The 15,270-nt window shown below is 35.8% G+C and overlaps 2 protein-coding genes across 7 annotated transcripts in view; both read right to left on the bottom strand.

Moving 5' to 3' along the window:
• The window catches only part of LOC106623823 (corticotropin-releasing factor-binding protein), a 29,153-nt gene extending 18,183 nt beyond the window's left edge, over nucleotides 1-10,970 (bottom strand). The window contains exons 1-3 of one of the 5 annotated variants that reach the window (XM_036368205.2): nucleotides 10,809-10,970; nucleotides 10,374-10,530; nucleotides 10,101-10,292 (exon numbers count right to left, since the gene is read on the bottom strand). In XM_036368205.2, coding sequence (XP_036224098.2) covers nucleotides 10,101-10,151 — 51 coding nt within the window. In that variant the 5' untranslated portion in view covers nucleotides 10,152-10,292; nucleotides 10,374-10,530; nucleotides 10,809-10,970. Of the gene's footprint in view, nucleotides 1-10,100; nucleotides 10,293-10,352; nucleotides 10,591-10,790 lie in introns of all 5 variants that reach the window. The other 4 variants (XM_036368210.2, XM_036368204.2, XM_036368208.2 and 1 more) reach the window with 4 other exon arrangements.
• A 1,222-nt stretch (nucleotides 10,971-12,192) lies between these two features.
• Osi23 (DUF1676 domain-containing protein Osi23) lies at nucleotides 12,193-13,711 on the bottom strand. 2 transcript variants are annotated; one of them, XM_036368225.2, is made up of 5 exons: nucleotides 13,324-13,711; nucleotides 13,115-13,257; nucleotides 12,887-13,050; nucleotides 12,603-12,814; nucleotides 12,193-12,454 (listed from the first exon to the last, which is right to left on the bottom strand). In XM_036368225.2, exons 1-5 carry the CDS (start codon nucleotides 13,534-13,536, stop codon nucleotides 12,302-12,304), a joined length of 885 nt encoding a protein of 294 aa, XP_036224118.1. In that variant the 5' UTR covers nucleotides 13,537-13,711; the 3' UTR covers nucleotides 12,193-12,301. The 2 variants fall into 2 exon arrangements, with proteins under 2 accessions (XP_036224118.1, XP_014098908.1); XM_014243433.3 differs by having other exon boundaries at nucleotides 12,193-12,484.
• Nucleotides 13,712-15,270: the final 1,559 nt, after the last annotated feature.

Raw genomic sequence — 15,270 nt, forward strand, 5'->3', positions numbered from 1 at the left:
TGTTCAAAAGCAACTGTATGTTTTGGTGCATACTTAAGTATGTGAGCAGCTGTTTGTTGACACAAGAATCTGCTCGTGAGGTTATGAGAACATGCATGCATATGTAAGCGTGAGTAAATATGAGCACATATGATAAATTTTCAAAAATGTTTTTCGTATTCCTTTGTTATATTTCGGAGAAGTTTAAAATTAATTTCTAATGAAAATTCCACTATTCTTGTTTGTGTATTTTTATAATAACATATTTTCACATACTTATGAAATTCAATAAACTTCTTATAAACTTTAATGTTTTTATTACAATGCATATTTAATTTTTATACTCTCGCAACCTGTTGCTACAGAGTATAATAGTTTTGTTCACCTAACGGTTGTTTGTATCACCTAAAACTAATCGAGTTAGATATAGGGTTATATATATATAAAGGATCAGGATGAAGAGACGAGTTGAAATCCGGGTGACTGTCTGTCCGTCCGTCCGTCCGTGCAAGCTCTAACTTGAGTAAAAATTGAGATATCTTTATGAAACTTGGTAGACATGTTTCTTGGTACCGTGAGACGGTTGGTATTGCAGATGGGCGTAATCGGACCACTGCCACGCCCACAAAACGCCATTAATCAAAAACAAATAACTTGCCATAACTAAGCTCCGCAATAAGATACAAGACTGTTATTTGGTACACAGGATCACATTAGGGAGAGGCATCTGCAGTTAAAACTTTTTTTAAAAAGTGGGCGTGGTCCCGCCTCTAATAAGTTTAATGTGCATATCTCCTAAACCGCTAATGCTATAATAACAAAATTCACTAGAAGCAAATGTTTTTAGCACTTCTATTGACGGTGTGGAAATAGTTGAAATCTGGTGGCAACTCCGCCCACTCCCCATATAACGGTACTGTTAAAAACTACTAAAAGCGCGATAAATCAAGCACTAAACACGCCAGAGACATTAAATTTTATCTCTGGGATGGTATAAATTGGCTTTATAGGAACCGCCTTCAATATTAGACAGTGGGCGTGGCACAGCCCACTTTTAGGTGAAAACCCATATCTTGAGATCTGCTTAACCGATTTCAACCAAATTCGGTGCGTAACGTTCTTTTCTTGTTTCTATGTTAAAGTGCGAAAATGGGCGAAATCGGACTACAATCACGTCTATTTACCATATAACACCATTTTCAATTCCATCTGATTCTTTCACTTTCCACTATGCATATCAAGCAACAATGATTATATCGGGGTAAAACTTTGCGTGATTAATGCAATTGAAGTGCGCCAGCTTGCGGCCAAAAATTGTCTAAATCGAACCAAAACTGTTCAAACCCCTAAGTACTAAATATGTGGACCCCAGTGCCTATAGTTGACCTTCTACCGAAAATATCAGTCAATCCACAAAGAAATCTCAAACGAGTATACCATTTGACTTTGCGAGAGTATAAAATGTTCGGTTACATCCGAACTTAGCCCTTCCTTACTTGTTCATATTGAATTTTTTACACTCTACATTTATAACTGGGTGATATATATATATATATATATATATATATGTCGATAGAGTGTGAAAAATTCACATACATACATATATCACTTAGTTTATACACTCTTAATCTATTATGCTCAAGTAAATGAATAGAAGGTGATTGTTTGTGGTGGCTCTTGCATGAAACCCTTATTAAAATTTTGTCTTACCAGAAGGCAAAACTTTGTGAAAAGGGTTTGTCACGGACAATGAAGGTTTTACATCGAACAAATACATGGATTCAGATCCCCAGATTCACTGCAACTATTTCTGATCATTAAAACTATTTTGGTAGTATCAGTCGCGGCGATTACCCCATAATTGACGCTAAATTCTCTATATAATGAGCATTCTCTTGAGGTCTGCAAATAGGAAAAGTCGCCAAGAGCCGGATTTAGAAAGAAGGTCGACGTTAATTTCATGACCTATCCATGCAATCCTATCATCATTGTTTCTTTTGTGACGCCGTGAGAAACACCCACCACATTCGTTTAATACCTTTAGAGTATCGATTATCTCGCCTAACCTCATTTTATTGTCATCCAAAATCAATTATGGATTTATTGATGTTTTCTATGGTAACAGTCTTCTTCGGACATTCATTGGAATGATTATCTTTACGATGTCATGAACCAATTGTTCGAAAGCTGAAAATTTTTTAAAAACATCTTTTCAAGGATATATTATATTGGGTTCTTTCTCACACCAAAAAGTAACGACTGCTGTGGGTGCCGGTCTATTGTGAGTCCCAAAACTTTTAGATATGTATCAACAGACCCTTATAGATAGAGTAAGTGTTTTAAGCTTACCACATATTTATTAAAATGTATAATATCAGTACCAGCCACTTCGCCATGTTCGCCAAAGTTGTGTCCACCGAGATGTTTCAACCTCAGTCTTAAATTAGCTGGACATTTGAGAAGAAGATGCCTAGTTGATTCCATATATCTTTGAAAATTTCCTCCCAACAAAATATACAGCCTTAAGTCATATGAGCCTAATGGACAGTGTCCAGCCAAAGAACCTACCGTTGCGGCGAGATGAACCTTACTAAGATCAAGTACTTCAAAGGACCTCTTGTGTTCGACCTTGAGCCAGAACCATCACGCAGCCGCACAACTTCTGCTTGTTGATAAGCGCTTTCCCAGACCGCGGATGCCAATAGTCCAAATCTAAATCTAGAACGTGTGACAAGCGGAGTATCAACGCGTTCTCAATCTGATTAGATCATCGACTTTACAATTTTCATAGATATAACTGCAAATACAGGGATTTAACACTAGTAACGCCCCTCATAGAAACGATACGAGCTCTCAGTCAGTTTGATACCACCTGGTGGACTGTGGGTTAAATTCAAAGCCGACATAATCTCATATTAATGAAAAACAAATAATTCGACCAAAAACTACATATATTTCTGCTGAACTAACAAAAAAGTAACCAATGTCGGCCAGCATCGAATGAATGACGATTATTTCGAAAGTTTCGAGTGAGCCAGCGCAAGCCAGAATGAGCCATTGTGATGCTGTTAAAAGTCAAAGTGGGCCAAGTGAGCTACGGCGTCAGTATCCTATAATAAATGGCTTTTATTCGGGATACTCTTGAATTCTTCGATTCTTTTTTTAGAATATGAACTAAACTAAACAATGACGAAGTGTTGGTAAAAAAGAATATAATTAGAGCTCCAAGCGTCCATAACAATCAGTTATTTGAACTCGCCGAAATCTCTACCACAATTTCCAATTCGTTTGCCGTTTATAAATCGAGGCGATTAGTATTTGGCTACATTATAAAAAAATTGATATAATACTATATAATTAAACCCTTTTTTTAACAAAGTAATTCTTATGGAATATGCTGTCAAGAGCTAAACGTTTAGGACATTTTATTTTTGGTCCTAAATAATAAGGAATCATGGTATGAATGCTTGCAGGTCTGTGTCCGTAGAAAGTTTGTACAAACCGCATAAAACAATCAAAATACTTCCGTGTTAAATGTGCTCCGTTGAAGTAATTAAATTTACGCTGAAACTTCCGCCGCAAATCAAAGCGAACGGTCACTTACTTCTCTGCGTTTAATTGAAATTGAGCTTTACCGCAAATACTTTTTTTAAGTTTGCCGGTTAAAATTAGTTGAAACCTTTTCTGTTGTTGTGTTTTTTTTCTTTTTGCGAATAAGCCATATGGCGAGTGATCCCTTCATACGAAGCTGCATTACCATTTCAAAGTTCATTGAAGCCAACTAAATTATATTTGCATAAAGCCTTTGCTGTTGGCGGGCCACTCGCATTACATACTGTACTTGGCGCTCTACATCACTCATACGCACTGTTGGCCACCATTGAACTTGTCTGCGTGCTTGTATGTGGGTATGCATATACAATGCAAGTATAACAATTGACGTCGATCTCGTTGACACTTCAAATAAAAAATTAAGTCTGCAGTGCAATGTGTTACTTAAATACATGCTGTTATATGTCTATGCGATTGTTTGATTACAATTAAATTGGCTTTATTTGTATAATAAAATGAAATAAGGGCGCACAACGGTGTGGATGTCTATTACTTATAAAAATTAACGGTTTAAATAGGTGTTAAAAAAAAAAAAAATAAAATCCCCTAAGTTTTTCTCCATAATTTCATTATTATTTTCTATCGCTTATGTACTCATCTGGTTATATTTATGTAAAGGTAAGATGTGTCTATATGTTCGCCCTATTTTTACATTGTAAACAGTTATCTTGTTTTCAAGTATTGTGCTCAAAATGTGTTTTTGAATTGCTCTTTAGCGGTAACCCTCTTTATGTTCTTATCAACATTAACAACAGATGCACCTCTGTTGCGCTTTTAATGCGCTTTTACAGAATTCATTTTTATATGTTACCAAGGGTCAACTGTTTTTTCATGATTTAAGTACTTCAAGTACACGTAAATATAAATATTTACTTTACGGTCACATACTATTATATAGCGCCCATTTGAACTCATATAGCACACCAAGATCATGATGAAATATGTGATTAGTTGCACTTGTGACAGGAAATTAGCTACACCTGTTAGGCTGCCATTGCGGTTAATAAGCCATGTCATGCATTGCGTTCAATTGACTTCATGCTCACGTCTTACATGATTATATATATATATATATATATTATATTAACCTTATTTAAGGTATACACATAATCAAATATTTTCTTATTATCTTTAAACTCGCACGTATTTCAAAATATACAACAATAATTGTAGTTCAAAGCTAGCCAATTTCTTGCCACTTCCAATTATACGAGTGATATTTAAAGTTACTACAAAATGCTTCTACCTAGAACAATGAAACCAATATTCTTCCATAATCCTTCGAAAAGTTTGCAATATTATTACTTAATATAAAATGTAGCATATGAGCTCTTTGATGTTATAAAAAATATTTGAAATCTAATCCGAAAGGATAATAGTTTTTATGATAAGATTTCCTTTATCGGTTTTCGAGGAGCGCTAGTAGAAGAAACTCTTATAAAAAGATGACACTAGGATCTGCGCCAATTACCCAGAGCTGAGTTTGGTGGCCAACGCGTACAAGATCCTGCTAATAAATTGTGTAAAAGATTGAAACCACTTACTAGCAACCTTATTGGATCTTATCAGAGCGGTCTTAGACCTGGTCGTTGCGAAATGGGTCTGGCGGTTAAGAGGAAATATACTCGTATGCCGGCTACCAGCAGGATGTGAAGGAGAATTGCGCCACCAACAACAGTAATAATGATGCCAGCCTGGAGATCCAGCGAAGGTTCAAATATTGCGATTCGCTGCCATACAGACTCAATAAGCAATTAGAATGTAGAGCTCTCTCTCGACAGAGGTTTAGTTACGCTGCTTCTATGCGGCGCTGTTCAAATGTAATGATTTGGCGGTTGGAGTGTTCGAGACAAAATTCCTTTGTAAGATTTGTTGATCATGTTGTGATTTATTGGTTTCGATGCAAGAGTCGGTGGTAAAAGACATAGAGATAGACCACACCTCCGGTGGAGTAACCAAGTAGCAGAAGAACTGAAGAAACTTGGTGTGCGAAATTGGAGGTGGAATGCTTCAGACCGAATCCCATTATGGTTGAAGGTTAATTAAAGAAGAAAAACGTCGTATATATCATAAGACTTGATGTCTCCCGCGCGTCACCTATGATTTTTGGGTTAGCGCCATTTCTTCCAAAGACCATGGAGAACTTCTCTTCAAGAAATCTCGAATACTTTCATGAATTAGAATTTTTAGAACCTTCCTAAACTCTCACCGTGAGTAACATCTAGAAAGTTATTTCACAAATTATCGCAGATAAAGAATACGAGTTGCCTTGCGATATGACGGCCGTAACAGCCAGTTTTGTGAAACTTCACTTTGCTGGCGTAAATAGCAACTACTTTTTCCTTACCCTTAAACAGGGTTTACATTGCCGTTGCAACCGCAATAATCACTTTTTTTTAGTTATAATATGCAATCCTCTACAGAAATTTTCATGATCTCAACTGAACTAATTATGCGTAAAAAGCGGTACTAGAATTATCATTTTACTGTTTTTCTGGAAATCAGTTTACAGAAGAATAAGAGAGGTCAACTAAGTTGGCAAAAGCGGAAAATCACTAACGAAAACCTTCATTGTTTTTAATTTCAAGCACAATCAAAGTCTTGCTAAGAAAGGGAGCTAAAACGTGTTATATGAAGTTATATAGTATATACATACATATGTTAGTACAAAGTTTTCACAAAAACACTCGGAGCTGCTATTAATATAATGACATAAGTTGACAATTCACTTATAAAAAGCGAAAACTTCTTCTAAGTTCTCACTGACTTGTTGCAAGCATTTCAAGTGCGGTGGCTTCTAAGCAGCGTTAGATGAAATTGAATTGATCGTATTAGCGGAGCACTACAAGCGTTGAATCCATGAGAACGTCAATTAATTTCCGGTGAAAATTTCTAACAAACAAATAACTACAAACTATAGCATTTTGTGGGGAAAGTATTTTTTTGGTGTCGACACGAAATTTTCTTTGATTATTTCATGGAGTGTGGGTGTGGAGGTGAGTGTGGGTGTGGGCGTGCGAGATAATATAATATTAGAAAGATGATAAACGGTGGAGGTGCTGGATGAATGAGTTTCTGCAAAGGTTGCGCAAAGCATACATATTAGCGCTAGAAAGCATATACTTATGTATGCATATATGTTTGTGTATGTATGTATGTATGTGTGTGTATATAGCACATGTGTGCATGTCAATTTAACTTTTGTTAGTGCGAGGAAAGTTATTGTAGGCAGAGTCACACTTGACTACCGTCTGATTGTTTCAAATGAGAATCTGTACAGAAGAACAGCCATACAAATATATATATGCGTGTGGCACAAAGCGTTGCTCGCTCAAGCTACGTATTTGGCTGACATTTCGTCATGGTTTCTGATTTTAATTTCCTTCGTGGAAAATCCAAGTCAATAATTCAAAGTTCATTGATGCGTGGAAGCTGAAATATAAATAGTGTAAGCTCGTGCACTCACCAAGCTAATGTAGTTAAAATGCATAGCACTAATTTAACGGTGTTTAAGTATTACATACAAAAACTTGCATACTTGCTATGTGTGTGTATGTCCACACTTTAGTCTGTCAATTTGTCACATTTGCCACACTTGTTGTTGTTACAGCAAATCTTTACACCGGCACAGAGCAAACATGAGCGGAAGCAGCTATGCATACTAACTAACAGCGTTTGCTGACTGGCTGTCATCAACTGCAAGGGTCTCACTTTGGCTGCTGCATCAGGGCGACCCAACACTGCGGCAGAAATCGTATTTGATATGCACCGAAGGTGACATTTGATTTGTTGCATTCCTAATGACACTTGTCCGTCATCCGCTTCCGCCCGCTTTAACTCCACTTAACGCCCGCTCAGCGGATGATAGCAACTAGTACCATACATTTGAGAAACTCGTAGACAAGCAGGCCTCTTGTGTGCGATTTATGTTAAATTTAGCCGCAATGCTGCGACGAACTGTCATGAATGTTCGTGCTTTAAGAACACAATTGTGAAGACTTGTGACTAATGTGGTGCTTTTATCCATACCAGTGTATCCGGCTGTATGATCTAATGTAAGGTGAAATTATTGCCTTGTGGCACAGAACTGGCAGAATTCTGAAGAGGTCTTGCAAATAAGTGTTGTCATTAAGTTTGAGACATACTCATTTATTTTTGTGAGTTCTTTAACAAACATAGCTCTCTTACAAGCAAATTGTTGGAGTGATTTGTGGGTTCAAATCTGAAATTACGGAATTCAAATTCTTTGTTGAGTTTATCTCGACAGGTGTTGTTAACATTTCACAGTATTTCTTACATGCAGGTTTCTTCTGGTGTCAGATATCATAAAAACATATCCCTCAGCTGCGAGAAGTAGCTCGGTCAAACATTTATTTTAAGTGTAAGTCTGTCAATTAATGTACCTAATGCTTTTCATATATGGTAAAGAGCTTCAATACTCAAAAGTTTTTTTATTTTTTTGTGAGGAAAATATATAGCAACTAGCGGACCCGACAGACGTGTTAGGATAATTATGTAGGTTTGAAAAATTTTATGAAGAATTATATAAAATATATACTTCAAAACAGTAAGAAATTTCAAAATAAATAGTTTTAAGAAATATCCGTAAGAAGAAAGAATGGATATACCAAAAAGTATGTGTTCAGCCAAACTACACCATACACATGTCTATAGTCTTCATAGTTTAAACTATACTTATGCTATCTTAGAATCTGATATCTGCGTCATCTACCATACTCAAATATACTTTTGAATACCTGACACGACTGCAGCGCAGTCTGTGGGAATTCTATTTAAAACGTTCTAACGTGAACAACAATAAATAAATAAATTCATTATTAAAGCGTTATCTAGTTAATCGAATTGTGAATCTAAACCATTCTCAAACCCCCATGAATGCACACAAAAATTTTCATCAGAATCGGTCAAGCCGTTTAGAAGAACTTCAAATACAAACACACGTGCAGAAAATTTATATATATAAAGATTTGTGGTAACAAATATATTTCGTTTTGAGAAATTTTGTATACCATTTTTACAATTGAAAATAGTAATAATATTAATTTGTTGTTCTGAAAACTTGCACCCACAACCCAGTTGTACTTTAAGTTGATTTTAGCGATTGTTTCTTAAGGCGATACTCGTATACGAGGTGTGTTCAAAGGAAAAAGTGAATTTTGAACTTTTTTTTAAAAGTACTTAGTACTTTGTCCCCTACAAAATAATCCACCTCGGATTTAATACATTTGTGAAAATGCTTTTTCTACAATCCTCGAAGAACTTCTGAAGTGCGCCTTTCGGTATGGCCATCAGCTCTTTCTTCGATTAAGACTTGATCTCAGCAATTGTGATAAAACGCATTTCATTGGTTTCTTCAGTTTTGGGAATAGAAAAATGTCACATGGAGCCAAAATGAGCCGTTTAAGCAAACCCGAGTCGTTGTTGACGTCATCCAACAACTCCTGAGCGATACTAATTCGACATTGCTTTTGCTCAAAATTTAGCAATTTCGGAACAAACTTCGCTGCCACACGTTTTATGCCCAAAACATTCGAGAAAATTGAATGGCATGAGCCGATTGCCAATTTTTCTCATTGATTCTATGTTTTCTTTGCTTGTTGACGTGGTCGCACCTCCAGGATGTTCATCGTCATCAACATCTTCTCGGCCTCGTACATATATACCGTGTATTATATTCGGTCTGGAGGCCAGCTGGCAGCCCCAGCTTAGGATAGGGATTACCCAATGTGGCCATATACCCCTTTCAGGAGTAACAGCAATAAATATTAAAAGAAATACATATTTTATTTGCAACTTATTAAAATTATAAAAATATGTCTCAAACCGAATTCGAATGCCCGAAGTATGAATCTTAATTGCGAAATTTATTTTATCATAGTTGGAAAAATCTACCCAATAATATATTTACTTCAAACTAAAATATCTTTAAACCCATTATTTATCCAGCATGCATACTTACTCCATCACAGTATTTTTATATCTCTTGATGTCAGTATTTGTGGCAGCTATATGCTATAGTAGTCCGATCTGAACAATTTTTTGGACAATAATCTTTGCCAAATTTTGTGAAGATATCTCCTTAAATAAAAAAGTCGTACAAGGGCATGATTTTGATCGTTAAGTTTGTATGCTATAGTGGTGCGATGCCGGTGAAGTCAAATCGCACCATTTTCGTAGCTAATTCAATATAATTCAAATCTAATATAATATAAATATTCAGAGCTCTCAGTATATATGATTAAAAAATTGTAAACGAAGTACGAACGACAGAAATGTGACAAATCTATGTTTCGTAGCAACTTCATGGATATTCATTTTATATTGCATATCATTTGCTAAAGTGTGACACGAAATTAGCTATTTTAAAGAGCTGTTTTATCACAAATATTAATTAAATTTCGTAAAACCATAAATAACAAACAGGAAAATGACCAACTGATGTACTCTACTCATAAAGCCTTTCACAACCGCACTTATTTATTACTTACCTTAGCGCTGAGCACAATCAGAGAGAGTGACAGGAAGACGGTCGCCTTCATTTTCTTGTTCACGGCGAAAGGGCGATTGAGAATACGTAAGGACGAGCAAAAAAAAAATAATAAAGATGCACGGCGGCAATCAGCGTTTATTGTTACGACGTGTTAAAAGCGTATAAATTGAGTTATGGAAAATCAGCAGGACTGAGGAGAGTGGAAAATTATTATATTTTTTACATACAAAATTCGACCATTATAACTCACTGAGCGCGGCACTTCACTTACTCGTTGCTCTTATGGGGTTTTGAGTACCCTTGCGTGGGTGACTCTGGTGCGTCCGGTGCTTAAAAGCGGGACAAGCGCTGCAGTGGCGGGCGTTAAGAAACGTGTTAGGTTTCTAAACTGTTACAACTTTTAAGTGCTTGGTAGCTGATTGCAACGGCTGGAGGTAGAATGTGGAGAAAAAGTTCAAAAATGAAAGCAATGTAATACGAGCGAATGCCTAAAGAAGGAAATATGAAGGAAGTTAGTGTTGCCGAGGCGAGGCGGTTTAGTGAAAACTGACACCGAAATAAAAACTGAGTTGGCACATGTATGCCAGTCGGCAGGCAAGCACACAGCCTACACCATAATGTATATTTTATTAAATAAAATTAACTGAAATTATAAAAAATTTAAAAGAACCCCAAGAGAAGAGCGTACTGTTTTTCAATGATTTACCGGCGATTTTTTGTTTCCAAATAAAATTACTGTCACTTCACTATTTTCAAACAAATGATTTCTGAGATATTTTTTCAAACGAAAAACCGTTACAATACGCGATTGCTGGAAAGTCACTGTTGAGTTGGCTAACTTTTGACGACAACCGTTAACTTTGCTAACCGTCCGTACAATGAATACGTTATCAGCGCGACATATCCTTTTATAGCGCCATCGGGAAGTATGCAAAGCCGATGCTGTTGCCGAAGTATGCGGTGTTGTCCGCTTTAACGACATAACTTTGTATGCATATGTGTGCACTTAACTGTTTTGCGGAGTTTTCATAACAGTTATTTGGATAACGTATACAACACTTGTTGCCGAAGCGGCATTTATGCTTGCATGTATGTTTGCGTGTATATGGATATTCAAATATGCGAGAATGTTTGTAAATTCATAAAAAAGGAATATTATAATATTGCCACAGGTTGAATACTAATACGAGAATGGCGAATAACAAAAAATAATTAAAATTAAAGAAATACATTTTTTATATTTTATTTATTTTTTTTCTTACTCCTTAGCGTTAGTAAGCATATTTCTACCGGCTTTCAGAGAAAGCTCATAAAAGCTCCACCATTATTGCTCACTACAGTGCTTTTCTATGAACTTCTACTCGCTGAGAATAGTTCGAAAGCTTTTAAAACTTTGGATTATAGCACCTAAGTGCTTCGATATTACCACAGTTAATATTATTACTCTTGTATTTTAAAGCTGTTTACCGTAGTTAAATAGAACGAAGAGTTATTCATGTAACTTTTTCTTATTTCAGAGACTCAGCTTTGTAGCTTAGATATGAGTGCAAATTTCAATCACGCTTTCTCTAGAACCACGTTTTCGGAGAAAAAGTTTAGTAAGTAAGTAATTGTAAGAGATTTAACCGCATTACTATAATCGAAAAAACTGGTAAGATACCAATTGGCTTTCTTTGTAAGATTATTTTCTTTGAGAATTTAGATCAGTTCGATCTTCTCTGAATCCACGTGTTCGGAAAAAAAATTGCCAATACAAAAACCTTTTAAAACCTGGTAAGCGGCCAATTGGCTTTTTTTAAGGCACTTTGAGTTCTTAGATCAGTTATTTAAAGGAGTAATCGAAGTATGATCGGTGTCGAATGATCAAAGTTTCGACGAAAATACTTCAAACCAAAATGTGCTCTAGGAAGAACTTTTGCGCATAACGAATAATTGTCAATCCCAAACCTGGCCGGCTTGGCGCGATAAAGAGAATGATTATATATGTATGTATGTATCTAATTTGTATAATTTAAAATAAATAATTTTCTAGTGTTTATTTTTTAATATTTTTATTCTAAGTCACAAAAACTTATGCTATTATACTCCTACTATATATTTTGTGAAATGAATTCATTAAAAAACTAATTTACATTTATACTTATTTACTTAATTTTATAAAATTATCTAATCAATTCTAAAAAACTTGCAATGTTTTTATTATTTCTTTAAGCCCAGTTCCTCGGTAACTGGTGGGGCTATAGCAAAACTTGCCACTTGTCTCGGATGATGTGGAGCATCGCCGCGATCGTAATAGCCGTAATGTTCGCCCGGCACATGGTAGAGACCGTAATGTATGCCGCTATTGGCGACCTGTGGCAATGAATTGGAAGGATGAGAAAGCTACCAATCAAATTTTTATTAATTTTATTTCTTAATCGAAGGAAAATTAATAATCAAATTAAAGATATTTTGCTCTAAAGAAAATTTTGGAAAATAAAATTCAAAACATTCGTTTCACCTTCTTGAGGCCATTGATGGAAGCTAATAGCAGCGCCATTTTCGCCAAAAGCAAAGCTTTACCGCTCACAATGGAGAGCATCTGAAAGCCCATGGGTACAAGCACAGCACCTAAAGCGGTGACACCGAACATCATCGTTATCATCATATTGTAGCGTTGGCGACGATGGCGGGCGGTGCCCAGTTCATCGGCAACCAACTTCTTATTATTTGCTATGTACAAATACACATAAAACACAGACCAATAATAAACACAATTTAAGTTTCACTTAAATTTCAACTGACCATTCTTTTCTAAAGCTCCAATATAAGCGTCGGTTAGCTCCTGCAAGTTCACTTGCAAAAAATGTGTGCTCAACGTTTGTGCCAGCCGCATGGCGAGTTGATCGAACCAGGTGAGATGTTGTAGATCCTTGCGCTCATAATACTCGCTGAGGCCTTTCGCCTCACTAAAGTAAATCAGTATATTAGTATATGAAACTTTTCGTGTGCGATATTTTAAATTTAATTTACATTTCGTTCGTTACATTCAGCGTTGTGAGCGCGCGCACCAGGCGAACTCCGGGCCACAGGGATATAATATTGGAGGACAGGATGTCATCGAAAACACGTACACTACTCGTTTTAAAGCAGTTCCACATAGAGTCGCTGGTTTGCTGTTTTTTTTTTTTTTATAAGCATTAAAACTACTCTTCACTTGTTTTCGTACTTTTTATTCTCACCTGAACGCAGTGCTTGATGTGCTGCCGCAGTTGCTTCATCTCCTGCACCCACATAATGCGCTCATTGTTTACTTCTTCATTGGACCCATCAATTCCGGCACTAAATTTGTGATTTTTATGCAAATTTAACTGGAAAGACCCTCCTTTAGCACTTGTGAACCATATCACGCAGAGTAGTAGTGCACACCACAATACATTTGACTTAAAGGACATTTTTTTAAAATTTGTATATAAATTTTTTTTATTGTTTCATACACTTCCTCTAATATTATCCTCTATATTTTCACAAATATTTTCGCACTGAGTTTATTTGACCCGCAAGTTCGATTTTGCTATATTTTATGTACGCACCGTCACGTCAACCGTCACTGAGAACTTCACTGCGCCGATACAGCGATATTTATACGACATAGTGCACTCTTGTGCCAGCTCAGTGACTACTTTCAAATAGTCCATTTTATTAGCGAACGCTATAATTATTCGGCTCCATTGCATTGAACGTTGAATTGCGGTTTCGGTTCAAACGATGCATTCATGCAGCTGCATATGTACATAAATACATATGTATATGGCTAGGTGCACAGTCGTTGTAAGTTTGGGAACCACTGCCTTGAACTTGGCAGTTGTTTTGTTTGTATATGTATTTGAATAGTTGTTTACGGGTGACCCAATACACTCATTATAGTTAGCGGAGAATTGTCATCAATGAGGTTGAAATCGAATGTAATCGATTCACATATTTATGAAAATTTGTAAAAAAGGGAAAGAATTATTATTATAATTATTATGATAGTAGTTAAACCTTTTGAGCATATATATTTTCGACCATTATGCATTCAAAAGGTATGTTTGCAAAGTTTTAAGCTTCTAAGTTCGATTTGCTCTATAATCAATACTACCGCAAGGTAATTTCGTGGTATGCTTTGTATTGTTGGTGTTCCAAGATCTGAGATTTTGTTTTAGCAACCATTTTTAGGGTATTTTAAGTTTGACACGAAGTTTGTAACACTCAGAAGGAAATGTCGAGGACTCTATAAATGATGAGCGTGACGTAGCGATGTCCATCTGTCTGTTTGTCTCAATTTTTGAGATATCGATCTGAAATTTCATACACGTACCCAAGAAGCTGCTAATTTTCCGTAACCACTAACATCGAATTAGATCAAAATCAAGTCCTAGTATAGAAAACTTCTTTATTTTACAAGATATCTTTACGAAATTTGGCATAGATTGTATGTGGCGAAATACTTCATTCTACGCTAAATTGAAGAAAATGATTATACCACTTTTATGAAAGGTCCGCCTAGTCTCTTGTAATACAACTCGCTAATTTAGTTGCTGCTTTTACATGTCAATTTTTGACAAGAGAACAGCGCCCAAAGATAACGTGCAGAGAAAAGGCAAATCCAAGAGTGCCAACATATTTTAGTTAACTTGGAAAGGCTTAACGAAATTTTGGGTGTTTTAAATTACATATGACCCTCTTCCAGTGGAGAAGTTTTAGTCAAATATACTTGCTATTGAATTATTTTATAAGCAATATGTTCATACACTTATTCTTCCAACAAACTACTCTCCACTGTGATATTGTTAAATGATCTAGAGGAATGAGAGAAATGTTTTCGAAGTTCGCGCCTGCAATATGAACAAACGAAAAAAACAATAAGGAAAGAAGTGAAGGGCTATCACAGTACCAATTTGTGAGGTTAATTTGTCCCATAAAAACATAAAAGAATTAAAATTAAATGTCGATTTATTCCCGCAATTTTCTTTCTTTTGCGAATAAAATTAAATTAAATTTTTCTTATGGATTGAAAAATTGTAATATTACATTTTCTTCATTGATATTGCTGTGTGATACGAATACCTCTTATGGGGAATCGTTTTTGGAAATATATAAACTTCTAGCATACCAAGACACGTCGTGAGCCAAAGATTGAGAAGGTA

This window comes from Bactrocera oleae, chromosome 2 (assembly GCF_042242935.1).
Source record: "Bactrocera oleae isolate idBacOlea1 chromosome 2, idBacOlea1, whole genome shotgun sequence".
In the NCBI taxonomy this organism is placed as follows: Eukaryota; Metazoa; Arthropoda; class Insecta; order Diptera; family Tephritidae; genus Bactrocera; species Bactrocera oleae.